This window comes from Phocoena phocoena, chromosome 8 (genome assembly GCF_963924675.1).
Source record: "Phocoena phocoena chromosome 8, mPhoPho1.1, whole genome shotgun sequence".
NCBI classification, from domain to species: domain Eukaryota; kingdom Metazoa; phylum Chordata; class Mammalia; order Artiodactyla; family Phocoenidae; genus Phocoena; species Phocoena phocoena.
This window is the reverse complement of record NC_089226.1, coordinates 106,287,101-106,312,750: the sequence shown is the minus strand read 5'-3', so window position 1 is coordinate 106,312,750 and position 25,650 is coordinate 106,287,101. Positions and strand designations below refer to the sequence as shown.

At 53.2% G+C, this 25,650-nt stretch overlaps 1 protein-coding gene across 1 annotated transcript; it reads left to right on the top strand.

Moving 5' to 3' along the window:
• Window positions 1-13,736: 13,736 nt before the first annotated feature.
• Window positions 13,737-23,234, top strand: FGF19 (fibroblast growth factor 19). The gene is made up of 6 exons (XM_065882480.1): window positions 13,737-13,791; window positions 18,278-18,512; window positions 18,879-18,935; window positions 19,262-19,575; window positions 19,988-20,091; window positions 22,920-23,234. The coding sequence occupies exons 1-6, from the start codon at window positions 13,737-13,739 to the stop codon at window positions 23,232-23,234; spliced, it is 1,080 nt and encodes a 359-aa protein (XP_065738552.1).
• The last annotated feature ends 2,416 nt before the right edge of the window (window positions 23,235-25,650 follow it).

The window sequence follows — 25,650 nt, the reverse complement described above, 5'->3', positions numbered from 1 at the left end:
CACTCCCACCCTCCCATTCAGCCTCTTACACAGTCACGCACACCCACACATACGTGCACTGCACACAAACCCACGCTCGCACACGTGGATTCTCTCGTACACGCACACCTGTGCGGGCTCGCACGCATGCGTGCTCACAGGCCTGTGAGAGCGGATGCTCCACGAGGGCGGGGACTCTGCTTTGTCCAGACGGAGAGTCCCGGCACCTGGCCGCTTGGGCGCCGCTGAGACACGGGGTGGGCGTTCAGACGACAGTGGGCGGACAGGGAGGGGACCACTGGAGCCAAGCGGCTGCAGGGGGCTCACTTTGCAGTGAGCCTCACGGGAATGCTGCTGTCGGGACTCTGGGGGCCCACGGGGCCCTCGGCAGCCATGGGTGGGGGGACAACAGGTCTCCAGGATCCCCTGATGCCAGGAGAGGAGGCCCTGCCCTCCCTCCTGGGCTGCAACCCGTGACCAGCGCTGACGGCGGGGCTTCAGCTACACTTCATCTGTCTGCTCCATTCACCTTCTGCTTCTCTGACTCTCAAACGGGCCCTTAATTGGCCATTTGGCCCCTAAATTAGGGGTGATTAGGATCAACCCCCAAGCAGCATTTCAGATGGCAGCCACGGGTCTGAAGCCCCTCTCTGGGTCCCAGGGGCCTTCGACTTGGTCACATAAAGGTCAGCCCTCTGGCCTGGCATGGGTGCCTGGGCAACCTCTGACCTTCAGCTCTTAAACCTGACCCTGGTGATTCAGACCCGAGGGCCTGGGTACAAATGGCCGAGCAGGAAGGGCTCAGGGAAGCCGCATGCGGGGGACCTCCATGTGCTGGAGCTTTCTGGCCTTCTTGCTGCAGCCAGCGTTTTGCTGGGCACTGTGCCCTCTTGCGCCTCTGCAGGTGTTTGTTCCAGGGGTACAGAGACCCAGGCAGACACGCACCCCAGCCTGGGCCACAGTGGCCTCTGTTACGGACGCAAGGCAGAAGCCAGGTGCTGTCACCACCTCTCACCTGCCGCTTGGACCTGGGCAAGTTCGCATACTCCTCCAAGCCTCAGTCTCCTGTCTCCAAAATGAAGGTAACCCCAGAAGCCGAGGTTTTTCAGGGTCGCTCTGAGGGTTATGTGACACATGGTACATTGTTCTTTCAACAGATGGGGAAGAAAGAATCAGCTCCCAGGGAGTCTGCCGCCTGAGGCAGGGCTGGCACACTGGGCTGGGGAAGCCTTGGTGAGCTTAAGCGGTGCTCAGGGAGCTGCCAGTGGGGGGTCCCAGTGTTCTGGAGATCCTTCTTCGTTTATGAGGTCACAGACCCCTTTGAGAACCTGATGAAAGTGACAAGTAGGCTGTCCAGACAAGTGCGTGCACACACACACACACACACGCACACACACGCACACACGAGTGTACAACCTTGCACGCAAGGCCAGGCAGGTCTGCCTTGTACAGTTGTGTGGGTTGTGCACTGCACAAGGCTTCGTCCAGCCTGAAGTCCGGCCCGCCACCCAGCCGGATGCCTGGTGTGGGACTCCATCTGTGCAACGAGGATACCTTTCTTTCAGTTGCAAGAACATCTTATAAGCTAGTCGGGGCACTGGCTGTGGTAGGAGCAGGGCAGCCTTGGGTCCCAAGCCCTGCTGGGCTCAGTGAGCCAGGCTTGCTCTCTGGGCCTCAGTTTCCCCCTTGGAAACAGGAGCTTGCAAGGCTCCCTCCATTCCTTAAACGTCAGGATGGCCGGGACGGAGCACACAGTGGGTGCTCGGGCGCTGGGTCAGAAAGTGGCAGTATTTCCGTGCACTCCACGGGCAAGCAGGGCAGGTGCCTGTTTGTTAACATAGCCAATGCTCCCGGTGGGCTCGTCCACACCTGGAAAGCACGGTTGCTTGGGGTGGCCCCTCTGACCTCTGTGCCTAAGGAACCTCAGCTAGGGCACCTGGGAGGTCCCCCACGAGGCTCCGGGTCCACAAGCCCACCCTCAGCAGCCTGCGCCCCGAGGCCCCCCCACTCCCCTTCCCTGGGGGTTGATCCGCATCCACCTTTGCTCCAGGGTCTCTCCTGGAGGAGCCCGGAGGGCCGGGGACCTGTGGAATGCCGCACTTCAAGAGTCACAGCCCCCAGCGAACCGGCGGCATTGCTCCCAGCTGCCTCCCACCTTGGGGCAATTTATGGGGTCACAAACCACCTCAAGGGTGCAATTCCTTGCCCTGGTGCCAATTGGCCCCCAAAGTGCTTTACAACCTGCTTGTAGCACCGAGAAAGGGAGCAGCCCCTGGACAGCACTTAGCCCCTGTGGCCCCGCCATTTGGCCCCCAGACCGGGGCAGCCAGGGTAGCCCAGGTCCAGCCACCTGGAGCCCCAGCTCAGCCGGGCACGGTGGCCCTTCCTCCTGCCCAGCTTTTCTGGCGGTGTTGACAGAAGTCACCTACGGTCATTTTTGAAGTAAAGCCATCCAAGTGCCTGGCCCCCCCAGAAGGATGGGAGCGAGAATCCCACCTCTCCGTGTAACACCACTAACCTCTCTGTGCTTCAGGTCCTTTAGGTGTGAAAGGGGGGGGGTCATAAAAGCTAGTTTCAAAATTGTTGTGAGGATTAAATTAGATGACAGATGTCAGGGACTCAGAGAATGGTTATGATTTTATTAACATGAAAGTGGAAATTACCCAGAATCTCACCTTCAAAAGATTAGCCTGTTACTGTTTGGAGCATCTCCTTGGGGCCTTTCGCTTTCTTCTTCTTGTTATTGTGGAAAATAGCATGCATACTTAAAAAAGTAGAGCTTCACTAATAGCTTTTTAAATTGAAGTGTAGTTGGTTTACAATGTTGTGTTAGTTTCAGGTGTACAGCCAAGCGATTCAGTAATACATAATATATATATATACATACATATACTTCCATGTATTCTTTTTCATATTCTTCTCCATTATGGTTTATTACAGGCTATTGAATGTAGTTCCCCGGGCTATATGGTAGGACCTTGTCGTTTATCTATTTTATATTTAGTAGTTTATATCTGCCAATCCCAAACTCCTAATTTATCCCTCCCCCACCTGACACCCCAATGTTCACTGCAGCTCTATTTACAATAGCCCAAACATGGAAGCAGCTTAAGTGTCCATCAACAGATGAATGGGATAAAGAAGATGTGGTGCATATATGTATATACAATGGAATATTACTCAGCTGTAAAAAAAAAAGAATGAAATAATGCCATTTGCAGCAACATGGATGGACCTAGAGATTATCACAGTAAGTGAAGTAAGTCAGAAAGAGAAAGATAAATACCATATCACTTCTATGTGGAATCTAAAATACCACATAAATGAACTTATCTATGAAACAGAAACAGACTGACTAACAATTTTAAGGCAAAGACCCACAGAACCAACACGCAGGCAAGAGGCAGACCCTCAGCACCCAGAAACCTCCCTCCTGCCCCCTGGCAGCCCCAGCCCAGACTCCTCTCCCCGACGTGACCGCTCTTCTGCTTTTGCTACAGTAACTTCCTTGCTGTAAGCTGGACACACCTCTTAACGCCAGCTGCCCTGTGCTCTGCCCTCTCCCTCTTCGTTACGTTTGTGAGTTTTGCTCCTGTGGCCCCATGAACTTGCAGTCATTCATCCTCCTTTGCTGTGTAATATCCCACGGTGTGACTGTGCTACACTCCATTCATCCGTCTCCCTGTAGAGAGACATCTGGACCATTTCAGGCTGCAGCTGTAGGAACGTAGCTGCTCAGAAGGGACGGTGGGAGGGCGATGGTGCCGGGCAGTGGGACTGCGGGTTGTAGCGCACTTGGAGCTTCCACACTACCGAATGATGCCCACTGGTTTTTCTTTTTTACCTTTTTCTTTTTTTTTTTGGCCGCACCTTGCGGCATGCAGGATCTTAGGTCCCTGACGGGGATGGAACCCGTGCCCCCTGCAGTGGAAACACAGTCTTAACCACTGGACCGCCAGGGAAGTCCCACCAACTGTTTTTTTGTTTTGTTTTGTTTCTTTTTTTTTTTTTTTGCAGTACGCGGACCTCTCACTGTTGTGGGCTCTCCCGTTGCGGAGCACAGGCTCCGGACACGCAGGCTCAGCGGCCATGGCTCATGGGCCCAGCCGCTGCACGGCATGTGGGATCTTCCCGGACCGGGGCACGAACCCGTGTCCCCTGCATCGGCAGACGGATTCTCAACCACTGTGCCACCAGGGAAGCCCCCCGCCAACTGTTTTTTAAGTCAACGTTTTGCTCTGCATCTATGTAGAGATCTTTGAAAAGTGGCCATGGGGTCAGTGTGTGCCCACACAAAACCAAAGGCTCCCCTATAAGTGCTTGTGTGTGCAGAGAACATTTCAGAAAGGTGACATCTCTGTCAAAATCTGTTAGCAGTCAGACTGCTGGGCGTGGGAGGGGAACTACGTTTATGCTTCATTTTACGCCCTCTCTATTGTTTAATTATGTTCCCACAGGCATGTTTGCTTTATAATCAGAACGGGCTCATATGCGGGTGTCGCTTGGAAGCCTGGGATTATTAAGTGCCGTGGCCTTCTGCAAACCCACCTTGCTCCTGACTGGCAGGGCTGCCCATGCTGTGAGGTCCAAACCATCCCCAGGAGTTGGACGTTGAGGTTGGTTTCCATTTCTCACTATGGTGAACAAGACTAGAATAAATTTACCCGAATATCCATTTTGACCCATTTCTATGATCTTTCCCTCCCTTCCAACCAGGTCTTTAAAAATATATTATAAAAGTAGTGCACGGTCTTTAGAGAAAATTTGGGAATTGGTAAAAACAAAAGAGAAGCGTGCAGACAGAGCCCACCGCCGGCCTCCCCCACCCAGTGCCAGTGCTACCGGACTGTTTCCTCTGGTATTTTCCCCTGCCATGCTGGGCTTGTGTTTGCCCTGAGTTGGAAGCCCCCCATACATACACTTCTGCAATGAGGGTCAGCGTTTGGGGTCACACAGTCTTCCCTCAGCTACTTAGAACCCAGGCACAGGTGGAAAGCAAGGCCATCATCTTACTGCTTTCCTCCTGGTCAGAGACAGGCCAGTGGTTGTGTTGTCTCTGACAGCCCACCCGATCCATGCTCCGAACCCCTGGCTTCTTCAAACCTTACGCAGGAGAACTGGGATGGGGGGCTCGCGGAGTGAAAGTGGTCCACCCATGGCTTCTCAGAACGTTGGGCTAGCCTGTAGCTTGTAAATTTCCCTTTGCCTACCTTCACCCCACCCCCACCCCATCCCTGACTTCATTCATGCCACAAATATCTCCAGCAGCTACGATGTGCCAAGAGGATGCTAGGTGCCGCAGAAACAGCAACATTCAGGTGGATGAGGGCCCTGCGCTCGTGAACCACGAGCAGGGTGAGCATATGATGAACACACTCATAAAGAAGTCACGTTGTGTCGTGTTCTGTTGGGGTAGAAGGTCTTCTGGCATCTGTTCTCTCCCCCACCCCACCCCTGTGTCATCCAGAGAGCGCTGCCATATTGCATCACCCCGGGATCTGTGGAGCTGTGCAGTGCGCAACCTGGGCCACTGTGCATGGTGGCCCTGTGCCAGGGCCCCCGACTCACAGAGACTAGGAAGCTGATAAACAAAGCCTCCTAAGGCCTGGGTATCTTTCCAATCCTCCCTTCCTAGAAATTTCTGCATAATGGAAGAAGCCCTTAGGGAGGGCAATGCTTTTTCTCCAACGGCCTGGTTGGATTGCCGGGAGACAGAACCAGAAAGTAGCAGCAGCAACTGTGTGCCAAGCACTGTGTCCGGTGTTTCCAGGCATCATTTCATTTCCTGTTCGGAGCAGCCCTGATTCCCAGTGAGGAAACCGAGGCTCAGAGAGGCGGGGGAGCGTCCCAAAGCAGGTCAATGTCAGACCCCGGGGCACCTGGGCTTTGCCGACCTTGGAGTAAACAGGCCCTTGAACTGTAAAGGGGGCGCCCCCTCCCCATTTGGAAGAGCCACAGGTGGCAGCCCCCAATTTGTTCCCTGCCCATTAACAGCCCCGACCTCTGAACCACACTGGGCGTCAAGGAATTAGAGCAGAGATATGCCACCTTTTGGGAGCTGACACCCCTCTTCTTATTTAATTCCTCCCCGCCTCCCTCAGCCTCTCCAAGTGTCAGTTGGCAAGCATCTGTCCCGTAAATCAAAGCACTCCCGACTTGCTGGGTGTGACAGGTCTCCGAGAATTTCATGGAGCCCTTTGGAGGAAGCATCGTTGTGAACCGCGAAAGCATTTGACAAAGTTAAAAGTGGCCCGGAGAGCCCGGCTCTGGAGGAGCTCAGAGCCTCGGGCAGGCGCAGATTCCATCCAGGAAGGGCAGCTCCTCTGACCCTCTAAGGAAACGTGGGGAAGGTTCCGGCTGGTGGGGCCAGAGCAGCAAGGCCATTGTGCTGGAGCCCAGGGGTCGTTGGGGAGGAAGGTGACACTTGGGGACGTGTAAGACAGCGCCGTCTGCACACCTTTGACCACTGAAGCCGCACGGACGTCCCCGCATGTGGTCACCCACTGTTGACTGATCGGAGTCACTCGACCACGCCACAGGGACCCTTTGTCTGCCGGCCCGAGTGAGCGTCTCAGAAACAGCCGGTTCAATAGCTTCTGTGTTGCGATTACAGAGAAGATCCATTTCCAGTGCAGAAAACGTAGGGAAAAGCAGAGACAAACGCAAACAGAAATAAAATGGGTGCATTATTTCTTTTAATGTCCCTCGATGCGTGTTTTTGTTCTTTTTTTTCTTTTCCCCTTGGCTTTTACAAAAGCAGAGCGTTACTCTGCATCCAGCCGATGTCTTGCTTTGCGCGCTCAGCATCCCACGGTGACGATTTCAGCTGCGGGCTCCCTCGCTCACCTAACTGCTTCCTTAGCATTGAGCACGTAGCTTTCCCCTCTGTTTCAGACTCATGGATTCTCTCCCCAGGCCTCGCCTGCTATGGGAAGCCCAGGCCCAGCTTCCAGTCGTGGGGTTTGGCCTGGTGGGACTACGCCAGCAGCGTGCTGGGGCCAAGGGTGGAGGGGGTCTGGGGAAGGTGCATTTTGAACCCGCCAGGCCAGAGGGAAGCCAGGTCAATGAGCCGATCGGCCCCCAGGGTGCCTGGAGGGGAGCCCCTTAGTGAACTAGCGTCGAGAATCATCGCTGGCCCTCCGCCGGGACGATCAGCCCCCCAGTCTTGGGGGCATCTCTGCTGGCTCTCTCCACGTCTTCTCCAGCAGACCCCCTTGACCAACCCCCCGTGCACGCACACAGGTGTGTGTGCCCCCTGTCTCTGCAGGAGGACACTCTGAGACCAGCCACCCCTACTACCTGTCTCTCGGGGCAAAGGAGGAGCCGTCTCGGTTGGGGGTCATTGTGCTGTAGTGGGAAAGTTGGGACAGCATTGACCAAGGGGCCTGCTGATGGGGGCGCTGAATGGTGTCCCCCAAGGGAATGTCCAGCTGGAAGCTGTGGATGTGAACTTACTTAGAAAAAGGGTCTTTGCAGGGGCAACTAAAGATCTTGAAATGAGATCATCCTGCCTTATCCAGGTGGGCCCTAAATCCAGGGACAAGTGTCCTTACAGGAGAGAGGCAGAGGGACATTTGAGACAGAGAAAAGAGGAGACAGAAGCCACGTGAGGACAGAGGCAGAGGCCGGAGAAAGGCGGCCACGGGCCCAGCGATGCCTGGAGCCCCCAAAGCTAGAAGAGGTAGGAAGGACCCTCCCTCAGACTCTCGGGAAGGAACCAGCCCTGTTCACATCTGGACCTGGGGCTTCTGGCCCCCAGACGGTGGGAGAACAGACTTGTGTGTGTAAGCCGCCCACTTTATGGTCATTTGTTACGGGCGCCCCAGGACACTGATGCGGAGTCCCGGGCTGCTGCTTGGAAGCGGCGTGGCCCCGGCAGGGGTACCCGTGTCCTCGAGTAAGGGTGACGACCCGGGGTCTCGGTAGGGCCTGGCGCGGCAGAGGTGCCTGGAAATGGCCGTTGGGGGTTGCAACAACTTGTAGTCAAAGAGGACGGGAGGCCGAGGGCCACCCCTCGGAAACATCGCGTGTGACCTGGTAGGAGGCAGGCTGCCGCTTCGCAGCATCCAGGTGCAGAGAAGCCCGGGACGGGGCTTTGGAAAAAGGCCCCTTCTCGTCGCTGCCTAAGTACAGCAAAAGGTCGGGATTGGGGCCGACGAGACCAGCCCTCCAGACGTGCCCAGTGCCTGCAACCCCAGCCCTCGTGGCCCGGCCCGCCCTGGGGCCTTGGGAGCCACCAGCAGCCCCTCCGTTCTCACGCATCCACCGCAGCTGAGTCTTGTCCCATTTCCTAGATGGGGAAACCAGGCCCCGTGCTGGTCCCCAGCACTCAGCGGGAGCCTTTGGAAGGAATCTCCAACCCCCTTGATCTGTGGTATGTGCAGCCAGAAACCCTAGCCAGAACTGAGCTGGGAGCATCTGTTTAAATGCCTCAAAACAGAAATACCTCTGGTCTCTGCTGACCTGCCAGAAAGGCAGGGCTGGAGGCCCGGGAGCTGAGGACGCCGCTCTCATCCGTCCTTCTCCTCACCGGCCTCCCTCTCTCCTCTTCCACTTCACAGACGTTTATCAGGCCACGTACATGCCAGGGCCACGCTGGGCCCTGGGGGTACGGTACTGACCAAGATCTCCACAGCCCCACCATGGAGCTTATAGACGCTGGACAGAGGGAAATACGGAAGCGATGGCAGAAATCGTCATTTGATGGTGATCATGGTGAGTTCTGTAAAGGAGGCAAGGGTCCCTTCTGAGCTTCATTTCCTCAGCTGTGAATGGGGACAGCACCCTCAGGGCTGCCGTGGCCAGAGGCACAGGCCACACACGAGCACACACACTCATACACACACACGCGTGTGCACATCCACGGGTACACACATGCATGCATGCAGTGTCTGACCCAGAGCTGGTGCTCCGCTCCCCGGTGACTACCGGCTGTAATAAACGGTACAGAATGCTCTGGAACGCTCGGCCAAAGTTGGACTTCTCACCATCTTCTGATTCCTAAAAAGGCTGTTCCCTGTGCCCTGGACTCGGGTTTGCTTCTCAGGTAGCCCTTCAAAGAGGAGGCTGACACCCCCATATGGAACGAGACCCAGCCCCCAAGTTCGTAAACATGATCTCCCACTTTTAAAAATGGCATTGCTTATGACCGAAAGGAAGCTACCGATGGAAGAGAGAACTGAGCCGCTGTCTACTGGCAGAGAGGGGGTGGGGGAAGAGCTTCTGCGGGACTGGAGAGCTTTTGGGGTCATTCCCTAGGGAACGGCTGCCTCGGAAAACATATCCTGTGACATCAGGGAGACAACGTGACTCCCGTTTATCCAGGAGACACGCCCCTGGAAGGCCCAAAATAGCCCGACTTCTCTACACCCTACTTGGTGCTATGATGTGGCACCGTGGGTCGGCCCCATGGCCTCCCGGGCCTCAGTTTCCTGCTCTAGAAAATGTGGTGATGACAGCGATCTTGATGAACCCACGGTGCTCTCACTGTGCTTCAACAGGAACAAATCTGGGAACCTGGTTTGGGACTGGAAATCCCTCCCGATGCACCAGCCACTGGCTCTACAATAAGCCACGAGTGGGTACCAGGCAGGTGGGTGGGGCTTTCTCCTCTATTTTTTTTTTTTTTTGCATTTTATTTTATTTATTTTTTATACAGCAGGTTCTTATTAGTTATCTATTTTATACATATTAGTGTATATATGTCTATTTTTTATTTTGAGAAATTCCAAACCTCCAGAGAACTTTCCAGAACAGCACAAGAAACTCCCATACTCCCTTCCCCCGCATCACCAACATTTACCACATTTGCATCCTTACTCTCTCCTACTACGCGTTTTTCTGAACCACTTGAAAGTTGTGGATATGACAGTTTTATTTCTAAATACTTCACAAGCAAGGACATTTTCTACAGAACCACGAGACAAGGAGAAACCCAGGAAATTTAACCACCACAGACTGTTAACCAGCAGACAGTCTGCATTTACATTTCTCCAAGGGTCCCGGTAATGCCCTTTATAGCGGTTTACTTTCTCTTGACCTTTTTTTTTAAGATTAAAAAAATTTTTTTTTATTTCTAAAACACTTTTATTTTTCTATTGGAGTATAGCTGACCTGTAACGTTGTGTTAGCTTCAGGTGTACAGCGAAGTGATTTATTGATTTATTTTTTGGCGGTACGCGGGCCTCTCACTGTCGCGGCCTCTCCCGTTGCGGAGCACAGGCTCCGGACGCGCAGGCTCAGCGGCCACGGCTCACGGGCCCAGCCGCTCCGCGGCATGTGGGATCCTCCCGGACCGGGGCACGAACCCGCGTCCCCTGCATCGGCAGGCGGACTCTCAACCACTGCGCCACCAGGGCAGCCCAAAGTGATTTATTTATACATATACATATATCCATTCTTTTTCAGATTCTTTTCCCATGTAGCTTATTACAGAGTATTGAGTAGAGCTCCCTGTGCTATACGGTAGGTCCTTGACGATTATCTGTTTTATCAATATATATAGTAGTGTGTATCTATTAGTCCCAAACTCCTAGTTTATACTCCCCCCTTTCCCCTTTGGTAGCCATCAGTTTGTTTTCTGTGCGTCTTTTGTAAATAAGTTCATTTGTATCTTTTTATGTTTTTGGCTGTGCGGCACAGCTTGCAGGATTTTAGCTCCCTGATCAGGGATTGAACCCGGGACCCGGAAGTGAAAGCACCAAGCGTAACCCCTGGACCGCCAGGGAATTCCCTCATTTGTATCATTTTTTTAGATTCTACATATCAGTGATATCGTATGGTATTTGTCCTTCTCTTTCTGACCTACTTTGCCTAGTACGATCATCTCTAGTCCATCCATGTTGCTGCAAATGGCATGATTTCGTTTTTCATGGCTGAGTAATATTCCACCGTGTATATATACTATACATCACATCTTTATCCATTCATCTGTCGATGGGCATTTAGGTTGCTTCCATGTCCTGGCTATTGTAAATAGTGCTGCTATGAACATTGGGGTGCATGTATCTTTTCGAAGTATGGTTTTCTCTGGATATATGATTGGGCAGGTGTTTTTAATAAGGGACTTTCAGAGTGTAGGGGGGTTTCTGTTTCAAAAGACTTTATCACAAATCCAACGTTGCACTGGACTGTGTGTGTGTGTGTTCTGGGACAGAAGGAATGTCGTTACAATAGAGTGTGTTCCTGTCCCCTCTCTGCTGCCCACAGGCTGGATGTCTTTGGGCCCATCCTTTCCCCTCCCTGGTTCTTATTTTGTTCACTTAGGAATGAGGGGCTTCTAGGAAATCATCTTTGCAGGTCCTGTCCAGCCCCAGAACTCTGAGCCCATCCATTTCAAATGAGCTGGAACAGTGCGTTCAACGTCCATAGAAGCTTAGCCTCGGGGAACACCTACCTGTCCTTCCTGATGGTCTCTGCCTGGGCCAGGTGGGAGGAGACCAGGTTTGTGAGTTGCAGTTCCCCTCAGCTCCATTTTTCAAATCGCCTTTTTGGAAGCTGGCTGCAAAACTGCAGGACTGCTTCAGGCCCTATTCTGGTTCCGGGGGGCAGCCTGAGCCTTTGGTTAATTCTTCTACCTGATTGGAAATTAGAGTGACATGTGCCTGTCGAAACACCGCCCCTGAGCCTTGCTCCCTGGGTGACCTCATTCGGTTCCTTTCCTGGAAGCTGCTCGCCATTCCCTTATGCATCAGCGGGTCTTTACTGCCAGCCTGGCTTTGAGCCTCAGTCTCTCATCTGTCAAATGGGTCAACAGCTGGCTCTCAGTGCTGCTGCCGGAATTCTGTGTGATAACGGCCTTGACTGCAGAGCAGAGACGAGGTCTTACACGTGAGCTGAGGCAAAGGAACCGGATCTGATCGTGGGTGAAAGTCGCTGCCCCTCCTCCCCCAATGCTGGTAGGTTTCTCTCTCTATCAACTTCACTCCAAGAGGAATTCCAGCATTCCGAGGGTCACGATGAAAATGACAGCAGGCATCTCAGAATCCAGCAGTGCTCCCTGAAATGTAATTACGGTACAGGGGGCTATCCTGTTCCAGACTTCTGGGGAAGTTCTCATGTACGCTACCTGGCTGGCCCAAAGTATCCTGCAACTGAAATGCCAACCACGCCCGCGCGGGGCCTCCCTGTCTGCGTCTCTGGATGCCTCAAGTACATCCCCCAGCTGCAGGGGAGCAGCCCTGCCTCTGGGGAACCATAGGGCAGGAAGAGGCTCTGGCACATGAGGTCTGACCCATCAGAAGTGCTCAGAAAGGTTGGCAGATCAACAAAAAAATCAATATGGTAATGAAAGCCAGGGAAGGGTGTAAGGAAGGAGGCATGGAAAGAACAAGGAAAGGATAGACAAACTGTCGAACCCAGTGAATTCGCGGCCACGTCAACACCTCCTGGTTCCTTTAAATGATTCTCACAGTATTTCTTGACCACCAACTACATGTCAGGATCTGCACGAGGTGCTGAGGGCTCGGCTGTCAACTGTGCAGATGCATCCCCCACCTCCGTGGAGATGTGTCCACGAGGAGACAGATGACAGAGCAATAATGGCACCAAGAGACAACAGCCGGGTGTGACTGAACCAGGGCTGCTCTGAAGCCGGGAGGAGGAATCTCTCTTGCTGTATTACAGGGAATCAACCCAGGGGCTCAGATGACCACTCTAGGAAAATACCCAGGCAGGTGATGGGGCTGAGAAATCGGAAGGCAGGGTCCTGGCCCCGGCTGAGCCTCTGAATTTGGGCGGGCCTCTCAACTTTCTGAGAGAGTCTGTTTTGGTTTTCCCTTCTTTCCTTCTTTTTTTTTTTTTTAAATATAGTGCAATAATTAAGAGTTTTATGACTTGAATTCAGACAACTGGATTCAAACCCCAATTCTGCTTTTATTAGCTTTGTGCCTCTGGGCCGAGTACAGTTTCTGAGCCTCACTTTCCACACCTTTAAAATGGGTGCTGGGACTTCCCCAGCAGTCCACTGGTTAAGACTCCGCACTTGCACTGCAGGGGGAGTGGGTGTGATCCCTGGTCAGGGAGCTAAGATCCCCCATGCCCCAAGGCACGGCCAAATAAATAAATTAAAATAAAATGGGTGCTATGTATTCACAAGCACCAAGACATGGAAGCAACGTAAGTGTCAATTGACAGATAAATGGGTAAGAAGATGTGAGATATATATATATATATATATATATATATATATATATGTACACACACAATGGAATATTACTCAGCCATAAAAAGAATGAAATAATGCCATTTGCAGCAACATGGATGGACCTAGAGACGATCGTACTAAGTGAAGTAAGTCAGAAAGAGAAAGACAAATACCATATGATGTCACTTATATGTGGAATTTAAAAAAAAATGATACAAATGAACTCGTTAACAGAAACAGACTTACAGGCATAGGAAACAAACTTATGGTTAGTTTGGAGAGGGAGTGGGAGGTAGGGATAAATTAGGAGTTTGGGATTAACATATACACACTACTATATATGAAATAGATAAACCAATAAGGACCTACTGCATAGCACAGGGAACTCTATTCAGTACTCCGTAATAACCTATATGGGAAAAGAATCTGAAAAAGAATGGATATATGTATAACTGAATCACTTTGCTATATACCTGAAACTAACACAACGTTGTAAATCAACTACCCTTCAATAAAAATATAATCGGTGCTGTGAAAATTAAATGTAAAAACATAAAGTGCCTAGCACACTTCTTGGCACGTACTAAGGGCTTAACAAGTGTCAGCCATCCCCATGCCCACGCCCATGCCCATGCCCATCGTCATCATCATGACCAGCACAGCGTCTGGTATATAACAGGCGTACAGCAAAGTGAGCCCACTTTGTGTATCAAGTTTGAAGAATCGTCAATTGGTGGAGGCTGGGTTGGCAATCACAGGTCTGGGGTCCTAGTACTTTCCAATTTCAATATTTTAATTTTATCTGAAAGACATCACTACCAGCACAGCTAATGTTTTCTCATCAAGCTCCTCTTTGCTTTCTTTCGCTGGGTCGCATTCACGCCGTTGCTGCATTCTTACATCGCTACACTGATGGGTCCAAATCTTTTCTGTCGGAACATATTTCTGTTTTGATGATGGAGGCAGTGGGAAAACAGAATTCATGGGCAGGAATCAATCCCAGGAAAAACGTGCCAGCTCCTATCATCACAAATGACAAAAGTCAGGCACAACAAAACCCAGGTCCTGCCCGATGGGGGTGGGGGAGGAGCTGGCCAACTTGCGGGGGGGGGGGGGGGCGGGCGGGTCTCAGGCCCTGGGGGGGTCAGTGGGGTGGGTGTCTGAATCAACAGCAAGAGAGGCTGCCAGTTCCGGCTGCTGTGCCACCTGGGTGATGGCTGGTGGTGACCGTGACTTAAACACCGTGTCAGACTCGCCCGATGATGTCTGGAGGAAGCTGTACCTCCCTCAGTGTAGACAGGACAGAGTAGCTCCCGAATTCCAGGAGAACGCCGCTCCAGCCTGCCCTGATCTAGCGGCCTCACGCTGATGGAACGCACATGGGAAGAGAGACCACGGGCTCAGTAATCCCCCTTCCGAGAGTGGGCAGGTGTGAGATGTGCCTCCACAGATGTCCTCCCCTGGTTGACGTGGATTGGGAAATTGGAAACAAGATAAATATACAGCAACAGGGGACAGACTGCACACCCCACGGTACACCACTCAGATCTGCTGGCACCTAGAGAGGCCGCCTGCAGGATATTTAATGCCACGGGAAATGTTTACAGTAGGTGGGGCAACAGGAGTATACAATTCAAATACTTAAAAAAAAATATGAACACACTTTCAAAAGTCTGAGGAAGAAATTCACCCAAATAGAAACAGTGACTCGTAATGCAGTCACGATGTTACAGGTTTCAGAACTGTCCTTTGTGCTCTCCTGTATTTTCCAAATTTTCAACCAGGAACAAGGATGACTTTTGCACTGCAAATGTTCAAAATCAACTTTACTGAGGCATAATTTACAATAAAATGCTGTCTAATTTTAAGGGCACTGTTCAAGGAGTTTGGACAAATGTCATTGCCTGTTATTATTCACAGCAATCAAGAAAAAGAACATTCCCACCATCCCAGAAAGCATCCTCTGGGCCTTTCCAGTAGATCCCCACCCCCTCTCCCACCTTGGGCAACCACCAGCCAGGATTTGTCACCGTAGGTTAGACTGGTCTTTTCTTTAAGGTTACCATTACCATTTTGGATTTTTTAAATAATATTTTTATTTCAATTCTTCAGTACCATTACATTTTAAAATAAATAATAGGGACTTCCCTGGTGGTGCAATTGTTAAGAATCGGCCTGCCAATGCAGGGGACACGGGTTCGATCCCTGGTCGGGGAAGATCTGAGCCCCTGTGCCAGAACTACCGAGCCCGTGAGCCACAACTACCGAGCCCATGTGCCACAATTCCCGAAGCCCGTGCACCTAGAGCCTGTGCTCCACAACAAGAGAAGCCACCACGATGATCAGCCCATGCACCGCAACGAAGAGCAGCCCCCGCTCGCCGCAACTAGAGAAAGCCCGCGCGCATCAGCGAAGACCCAACGCAGTCCCCTCCCAAAATTAATTAATTTAAAAATAAAAATAAAATAAAATAAGTAATAAATGTAGCAAATATAGCCCGTCTGTTATACACCTACATTTGCCAGGCGGTCTCTGTGTAAATATGGATCCCGTGTTTGATAGAGATATCTTTTATCTCTAATGTGAGTTAATTCTCACATGAACTCTTTTGGAGTTTAAAAACTTCCCTTTTTCTGTTTCACAAATAAGGAAACTGAGGCTCAGAGAAGACTTCTCTTTTCTAGGCTGGCAGGATGCCCTGTTTTTAGAACAATGATCCTAATAGGGGGGAAAAGGGGCTTTGGTGAAGCAGAACGCTTTGGGGAAAAGGATGCATGTTCTAGTAGATTCTAGCAAAAATATGAGGCTGAGACTCAGGTGCCCCCCTCCCACCCCGAGTTCCAGTCTCAGCGAGGCCAAGAACCGGCTGTGTGGCTTGTCCCCCGCCCCTGCCACCCGCATCCAAGTCTTCACCGTCCTTTCTGTCCCCAAAGTTCCTATTTTTTTCTGATGAAGATTTTTACCAACACCCGAAAGTTTCTGTAATTACAAAGTACTTCTCAACTAAGGGGCGGGGGCGGGGGATTTGGGATGGGCCCAGAGAATTGCTTGTGTATTTAAGAAGGCACTTTTGACATTGTAACGTAAATTTCTAACTGTAAAGTGAAAAGAAAAGGGATTACTTCCACAATGCTAAGCCTGGAAGTCAAGCTAAAGAGATTTTCTTAGCTGTTGGGATGTGGGTTTAGAAACAATGGAAACTGACCACGATCAGAAGAACGACACCAACAAGCTCAGATGCAGGAGGGAGACCCCAGGAGAAGTGTTTAGGGCAGTTAAAAAAGATCCCAGCTAACATCAGACCCAGAACAAAGCCGCCACGCCAAGCCCTGCTGGCCATCTGGGCCTGAGACCCCTGGGGCCCTGCGTGGGTCGAGAGAGTGTGGGGATGATTGGACCTTGCTTGCATTGCCCGCTCCACTCACCAGGGTGAGTCAGATGGCTCAGCCACCTGGACCAAATCAAGTGCAGCCCGAACGCTGGAAATCAGCCCCACCCAGCACACTGGGGGTTGCAGGGGTCGGGGTCTGCCTTGAGCAGCTCGGGAGCTGGCTGGTCCTCACCTCCGGTGCCATCACCGCTCTCACCTGGAGAGCCCCCACCGTTAGCGGCAGCGCCCCCTGCTGGCAAGCGTCGCCTCTCCTCGGCCCTTTTTGGCTTCCTGCCACCACACGGACCCAGGGTACCAGCGAACCAGCCCCGACTCTGCGCCCCACCGCTTGGGTGCAAACCCTGGCTGGAGGTCTGGCCGAGTCTGGGCTGGTTAACAGATTAACCACCGAAACTCGCAGACCATTGCTCTGACCATGAACTGTCACGTACACAGCAGCTCCTCAGGCGATGGCTGTCCGTCTCCATGAACAATATCCCGGGCACTATCTGTCCATTCTCCCGTATGACCCAGGACAAGGCTGAAAGCAGGCAGGAGGAGGCAAGAGGCCCAGCTGGCTCATGAGCTGTCCAGGGAGCAGCGGGGCGTGATCTGTGCTGCAGAGGGTCTGACGCTGGGACCCGCGCCCCTGCTAGGAGGCCACACTGTCTCCCTGAAATGCAGCTTGGCCTAGATTTATAAGCCCGACGGCCTGGGTTCAAATTCCAGGTTCACCACTTACAGGCTGTGCAGCCTTGGGTCACTGTGACACTTTTCTGGGGCCCCCTCTCTGTTCAGTGGGGGAGGGCAGAATACCGTGGGGGGGAGAGCACCCATCACACGCTTAGAACAGGGCCTGGGCGTCGGAAGCTGCCTCTTTCCCAGCTTCCTGAGCTCCTGGCTCACGGTGGCCTCTCTTTTCCCACCATGGCCTTAGGAGGGGCAGCGGAGGGGTGCGGGTGGAACCAGAGGCCGCCCCGTCCTCCCCCAGCCCAATTTGGGGCACGGCCCCCAGTGCAGCCTCTGTCACCCTCCTCAATGCCCCGCATTTATCCAGGATCTTTAAAACGAAAGCTGCAGGGGAGGGTAATTAAGTTTAATAGGGGCCGCTGTCGATTTAAAGCCACAGGGGGGAAGTAATTAGATTTAACAGAAGCCGCGGCTTTCTGAACCAAGACACTCAGCGTGGGGGTCCCCGGCCTATAAAGCTTTCGAGATGATGTCTTTTTGTAAAGACTTTCCTGGTGACATTTTCTGCACGCTCCGTCATTAACGCCAGTCACCGACTGGGGTATGAACATGGCCTTTGCTCATTGAAATTCATTAGGTCTGGCATTGCTTTCTCCCTTGTCTCCCCTGTTTGCCCTCCCGTCGCCCCTGAGCTCAGCCAGTGTGGCTTTTCCCCAAAACCAGCCTCCTGGGGCCCCTCACCCAGAGTTGGGGGCGGAGGGGCTGGAGGAACAATGAGAAAGAATCAGTGTTGAACCAAAAGCCCCCTAGGAGGACCCCTCTTTTTCCCGCCGGGCGTTCTCTGGACGCGGTCTCCTTTTTCCGAGCCTCATCAGAACAGCCATCCAGTTTGCGGGAGCCATTGCATTGAGTGGCCCCAATTTCCCCAGCTGGTGCCTGTCCCCCCACCCCCCCACCCCCGCCGCAAACAGCACACCCTGGCGCTGCAGAAGCGCTCAGGGACCCAAGGACCGGACCTACGGCAAAAGGCCCCTCAGAAACAAAGGAGCCTCCCTGCGCCGTGCACCCTGGAAAGTCAGTTTCCCAATTCGCAGCTTGCGAGCCCACCCTGCCCCCGAAAGGCGCCTTCACCACGACGGCCCTTCCAGGCTCCATCTCCGGGGACTGCAGCGGGCCGAGCCGGGAGGAGGCGGGACGGCGACGGGGCGCAGAGCCAAGCCGGGCCGAATCCGGGGCTGAAGCGCCATCTAGCGCTCGCCTGCGCGACCCCATTGTTCCTCCGAGAGTGGAGGTCGCGCCCGGTCCCCAGTCGGGGGACAATTTACTGGGGTAAAAGCGGGGGGCGGGGGTGGTCGGTGCGGGCAGGGATCGCGAGAACAGAAAGCCGGAGAACGTGAGAGGGTCTGAGCTGCAGGCAAAATTCTAGTGGACGGCTTCGGCTCTGGAGCTTTGAGGGTTGGGACGGTGGCGGGAGGGAATGGATGTGGACTTTTCGGGGAGAGGACCCCAAAGCCGAGGCGAGGCTTTTCCGACCGGGAGTAAAGGACGGAAAGCTCAGCGCCATCCCCCCGCCCCCCGATCTTTGATCCCGGGATTCCTGCTCCGCGCCCCTGTTAGCGCCCCGCGACCGGCGCATTCCCCGGGAAGCCCGTGGCCTGAGGGCTGGGCTCCGTTGTCTCCTTGATTTCTTTGCAGAACCAACGTCGCCCAGCCGAGAGCGACCTGGCCGCAGGCCTCGCCCCCGCGCCGCGGGTAGGAGCTCCCCCCAAGTCTCCGGCGAAGCCGGGCCTCCTCCTCCTCCAGATCTGGGCGGCCTGGGCGGGGTCACCCGGGCGGGGCCCAGGGAGAGGCTGAGTCGGGGGCGGGGTGTGAGTGGGTGTGTGTGGGGGGCGGAGGGCTGATGCAATCCCGATAAGAAATGCTCGTTGTCGCGGGTGAGACGCTCTATATAAGGTCGCAGGCCTCGAGCCGCCGCGCCGTCGGAGCTGGAGAGCCGAACGCCCAGGTGCCCGGTGCACACGGCTGCCTCCTGTCTCGAGGGCAGCGGCCACCCCGCCTCCGCACACTCCGCTCCGCAGGTCCTCCCGGCTGCCGCCCAGCCTCCCGCACCCTCACCGCCCGCTCTGCGCCCAGACCCCCGAGGGAGGTGCCATGCGGAGCGCTCCGAGCCGGTGCGCCGTGGCCCGCGCCCTGGTCCTGGCCGGCCTCTGGCTGGCTGCAGCCGGGCGCCCCCTAGCCTTCTCGGACGCCGGGCCGCACGTGCACTACGGATGGGGCGAGTCCGTCCGCCTGCGGCACCTGTACACCGCGGGCCCCCAGGGCCTCTCCAGCTGCTTCCTGCGCATCCACTCAGACGGCGCCGTGGACTGCGCGCCGGTTCAGAGCGCGCACAGTGAGTGCCCGCCGGATCCCCCACCCGTCACATCCCCCCTTCTTCCCTTTACCTCCTTCGGCTCCCGCGAGCTCCCCACTCCCGGGAACTCCAGATCTTGGCACTTCGGCGTTCCACTCCCTCCCCGGACCCCCCGACAGCGGGAGGAGCTGGCGGAGGGGGGAATGGGTGCCTGGACCTACTGCACCCACGCGTTACCCTCCCCTTCCCCGCTTCGGCTCCTGCGGACCCCACCACCACTCCCGGGAACCCCAGGTCTTGGCACCTCGGCATTCTACTCCCTCCCCGGGCCCCCAGACATCGAGAGGAACTGGGGGATGGGGGGGCACGGTCCCGCGCACCCACCAACCATCTCCACGTGTTGTGGGCCCCGCGGGCTCCGGCTGCAGTTTTGTGCTGTCTTCCCGCCCAGGTTTGATGGAGATCAGGGCAGTCGCTCTGAGTACCGTGGCCATCAAGGGCGAGCGCAGCGTCCTATACCTCTGCATGGGCGCCGACGGCAAAATGCAAGGGCTGGTAGGTGTCTCCACCCGGCAGGACGCGCTGGGGCGCGGGCCTGCGGGCGAGGGGGGCGCGCTGGATCAGAGACAGGGTTTCCTTGCGTCCTCTGCCGGGGTCCCCATGGAGCTCGAGCTCGGAGGGGAAGGCCCCAAGGGCCGGACTAAGCTAATGTCCGACTTTCTAAATATGGAAGTTTATGGCCGGAGAATGCTTGAGACCCGCCTTTGCATTTCCACTTGAACCAAAAGCGGGTCCAGTCGGACTAAGGAAACCCATTTCTCGGCTCTTTGACGTTAAACGGGGAAAACCCCCCTCGGGCCTTTTCCGATTCTGCCAGTGCGTGTGTGGTGCTCGGCCCCCCTCCCCCTCTCCCTGCGGTATTTTAAAATAAGAGGGTGGGGAGGAAAGAAAGAAGGGTATATCCACAACTTGGGTTTTTTTTGTTTTTAAAAGTCAACCTTCAAATAAGTCAGAAGAAAAACCGCACTTGGGATTGAAGAGTTTTTTTACATTGAATTTTTATCCACTAGAAAAACTGATTTTTGCAGCCGTGTTAGGGTAATATTGCAGTGGCCGTGCTCATCCTCTTGTCGGGCTCACCTGAACTGCAAAGGCTTTTTTGGGTGGCGGGGGGCAGGCTGGGAAGGCCCAGGTAACCATAGAGGTCTCAGGGCAGGAAGTGAGCAGATGCCGGGTCTCTGGTCGCCGGAACAAAGGCGGAGAGTTCAAAGGGAGCCCGCGCCCCCGGGCTCGCAGAGGAGGCTGTGTGAGGTCCCGGCCTGGCGCGGGGCCTCAATGCAGCCCCGCTGGGCCGGGGGCTGGGATGGAGGGGCAGGGGCCAGGGGGTAGGGAGGGGACCGCTCCTCAAGGGATGCCCCACCATCCAGAAAGGATGGGTGCAGATGCCCACCTTTCCGCAGCGCAAATCTTTTTTGTGTCCCCAAATTTTGTGGTTCTGGTGCCCTTTTATTGTTCATCCATAGATAAATGAACCTGCCTGTTGCAGGCTTTATGGCAGTCCTGCGTGAAAGGACAAGAATGGAGGCAAAGAAAGCTGATACCCAAAGCCACTCCAAACCCGCAGTTGCCACTTTTGTGACGTTTACTTATGGGGGTGGGGTGAGGGCGCCAGTGGAGGAGCGCCGGCAGGGGCCGATGGGTCTAACCCACCATTCTAGTCCAAACTTGGGGGGTGAGGCTCTCCTCACCTAAAATCCTGTCCTGCCTCTGGATCCCGTGGTCACGATTTAGCAAAACTTGAGGATTTTTGTTTTAAACAAATTCCACATTCTTCTAGAAACTCGAAATCATTTCATTTTCTCTATGGCAAATGAGATGCTAATTTCTTCCAAAGAACCAGCAGAGTGAAGTAGCCGCTCCATTTGGTTTTAATTCCCTTGTTTACCAATTCGCATTTCCCCGGCAGTCTGGCGGCCTTATCCCTGCACGGGTTGCTTCATTAGATGCAGGCCTTATCAGGGCCTTATCTAAGCACAGCGCTCACCCACCTGCAGTTCAGCGACCTTTGTAGGCTTGGGCAGAAATGAGACTGGGTGCCTCCCAACGTAGTTTATGGCCCAGCCCTCCTGGCTCCCCGCCTTTGGCTGTCCTCTGTCCTCCGTGTCCCCAAGACGTAATGAGCCTCTCGGGTTTGGGAGACGACTTGCTCTTTCTCTGTGTTCTGGAACCAGAGACTGCTTTCCGGTCCTTCTGGCCACCCACGGGGTAGCGGCTTCTTCCTGGCCTGGGGGGAGGGGGCTGCCTTTATCTCCCCGATCCTGGCAGGCTGCCTGGAGGGCCCCAGCTACTGAATAAAGGAGCCAGAGGGGCTGAGGTTTCTCTTACCAGGGCACCAGACAAAAAGGCTCAGAACCGCAGTCATTTGGGCCTAAATGGGGAATAGGTTCTTTCATCTGGGCCCCGGATTGGATTACTCCTGATTCTTAATTAAAAGACTGATCCAAAAAGGATAACCTAGCTTAGCCATGTCTCCCAACGTGCCAGTGGAATACAAGGGACTTTTTCATGGCAATAATTATATAGTCAATGTAAGGGGAAGGGAAGCGTGTGTGCCTATCGTGGCCGTGATTTTATGGGTATTGCTCAGAACAGGACTAAGTTTAAAAAGTGACATGAGTTAGTGAAAAATATAAAGGATCTATGTAAGGTATATATAGATATTGAGAATATACGTAAAACACATGAAGTATGTGTGGATAGTTGAAGGTTACAAAGTATAAAGGTATATAAGGTACATATATATGTATAATATATGTTTAGTATATAGGTTTAATGTTATATTTAACATGTATTTAATATATAATTTATTAAATATTTACCTATTAATACAATGTGATGTATGTTTGATGAGTATATTATAACAAAAAAGTTTCTACTTCGTATATGTTATATAACATTATACTAAATATATATAAGCACCTATATATTTATATATAAAGTATATGTTTAGTATATATGTTTAGTGTTATATTAACACACACTTAATATTATATAATTATATTTATATATTAATAAACGTAATATGGTTAATGAGTATATAATATAACACATGCTATATACTTTATATCAGTATATATACAACATTATACTAAATACATATAAGCATATATATATATAAATATGTGCTTTCTACACCTTCATAGTTTATAACCTTTAACTCTGTACACACACACACACACACACACACACGGCTAATGGTGTGGACCCAAGTGGCGGTATGTAGCACACACACTCACCTGGCTCTGGTCTCTCTACTACTTCTGCCGGTGTCACACCCTGGTGGGCACCCACTGATGCTCACAAGCTGCCTCTTTGCTCTGCAGAGTCAGTACTCGGCTGAGGACTGTGCTTTTGAGGAGGAAATCCGTCCGGACGGCTACAACGTGTACTGGTCCAAGAAACACCATCTCCCGGTCTCCCTGAGCAGCGCCAGGCAGAGGCAGCTGTTCAAAGGCAGGGGTTTTCTGCCGCTGTCTCACTTCCTTCCCATGCTGTCCACCATCCCAACAGAGCCCGATGAAATCCAGGACCACTTGAAGCCCGATTTGTTTGCTTTGCCCCTGAAAACAGATAGCATGGACCCATTTGGGCTCGCCACCAAACTGGGAGTGGTAAAGAGTCCCAGCTTCTATAAGTAACTAGAGGCTCTGTCCTCTTCCCACCCCCAGCTCCTGGAGACCAGGACCCAGGCCTGTGGTGCTTGCGGACTGGGTTTTCTACAAGTATGATCCTGAGTCCAGGTTCTATTTAGCTTTAGGAAGAAACATTTAGAACTTGTACATAGACAAAAGTTTTACATTGGCTGTGCCAGTTTCTAGTGGATAGACTTGTATGATCATAAAATTGTAAGCCTTCCATCCTACCCGTCCAGCCGCTACCTACCCCAGCCCCCCAACCCTGCTGGACAAGTCACTGTGCTGCCCTGGTTCTGCTTGAATACCTCCTCTGGTGGGGAGCTCACTACCTTTGGCAGCGTTCTTATGCCAAGCTGACATTCTCTGCAGTTCTCTCCCATCCTTTCTAGCAGGGGCAGCCAGTGGAAAAGCAGTCATTTTTAACTCATGTACAGGTGATCACGTTGGTGAAACCTCAGGTAAATTTGACTCTACTGCATGTGAAAATTGTTCCAGATCCCAACTCCAAGGAGACCCACTGGCCCTCCCCAAGCCCCTCCGGCTGAGAAGTAATTGGGTGCAGGCCCTGCCCACCAGGCTTCAAGAGCAGGGAGAGCGCAGAGGCCCCCTCCAGCCTGGGTGTAAATCTTGAGAACTCCCTGCTATGGCTGGTTCTGGGATGGATAATCTCCACAGGACCCCTTCGCAACCTGCCCAGGGCAGATAAGGCAGTCTACCCACCTCCTTCCCTACCCCCTGAGGTGCCAGTCCCTCCGTCCCTGTCACAGCCGCTGGGGTTTCCAGGGAATGGGATCTCTGGTTGTGTGGATTTCACTTGAGGCCCCCTAGAGATGGAACCCCACTGCCCCCCGCCACTCCTCGCTCTCACCTCACTTTGGGGGCTGACTCCCTCCTTACGCGCTGGGATTGAAAAGGGCAAAACGCTGTCTTTCGGCAGCCGCTTCCCTTTTTCCAGCCCGTGGTCCCTGGTGTGGGGTCATTCTGTGAACTGGGACTTGGCAGCCTCCCACCTTAGGTAAACCCAAACATTTCATCTCAAAGCCAGAAAAAGGAAGATCTGAAAGCCCCCCCATCTCTCCAGTAACTTGTAAAAGCCGCATGGAGATCAGGTCCTTTCCCCAGCACTTGGTTTCCACTGTGATATTTATGAGTAATTTATTGTGTTTGATATGTACATCTCTTTATTTTCTTACTTTATTTATACCCCCAAATGGTATTTATGTATGTACACGAGGGTTTTTTTCTACATTAAAGCAGACTTTGTATCAAAAATTGTTTGGAATATTTGTGGAACTGGGATATTTGGGAGGAAGCCGGGGGAGGGGAGGAGAGGAGGCACTTGCTGTGTGTTTGCTGTGTCTGGGACTCTGATATTTGGGGGCACGTGTTCCTGAATGTTCTAGGGTGATGAGCAGCATCCCCATCCTCTACTCAAAAACACATCAGGGGCTTCCCTGGTGGCGCAGTGGTTGAGAGTCCACCTGCCGATGCAGGGGCCAGGGGTTCGTGCCCCGGTCCGGGAGGATCCCACATGCCGCGGAGCGGCTGGGCCCGTGAGCCATGGCCGCTGAGCCTGCGCGTCCGGAGCCTGTGCTCGGCAACGGGAGAGGCCACAGCAGTGAGAGGCCCGCGTACCGCCAAAAAAAAAAAAAAAAAAAAACAACACATCAGTAACCTCCCCTACCCCCCATCGTGACAACCAGAAATGTCCAAAGGTTGCTGCGTGTCCTTGGGGGACAAAATCACCCCTTGATTGGGAACCACTGGCCTACACATACAGGGCTTCTTTTGTCCAGTAACAAAGCAGGTGGTGATGTCTATTCACGGCCCAGCAATAACCCAGGCTGTTTTCTGTGACCCTCATGGTGTCTCTGTCATGTGGCTTTGTGGTCTCAGCATGGCTGTGTGCCTTCAGCTGAAACTTTTGTCTGTTCTCCAGCCTGGGACGAGGACTCATGGCTGCCTTGGCCTCTCATCTGCAAAGCCAAAGCTTTCTTAGAAATTTCCAGCAGACTCCACTTACATCCCAGGGCCACCCCCAGCTGCAGGGCAGGCTGGGAAAGCAGGTGTTAGGTGGGGCACACCGCCATTCTGATCCAACGGGGTCGGGAGGGTCTGTTAGCAAGGAAGAAGGGGGGTGGGGGACGGTCTCCATGGGGCGGCTAATTCAGGACCTACCCCCTAAATGCAAGTACAGATACATGGATTCGGCTTCTGAAATGTGCGTTAAAAGTCAAGACTGACGGGCTGCCGGGGGTTAGGGGTGGTGTGAATGTAAAGGTGGTGCTGGGACAGCTTTGTGTCTCCCTGTCTCCCTGATGGTGTGGTATCAAATCTACACGTGTGATAAAATGCCAGAATGACACTCACCTTTGACTGACCTCGATTCCCTGCTTTTGATGTAGCACCAAGGTTACTT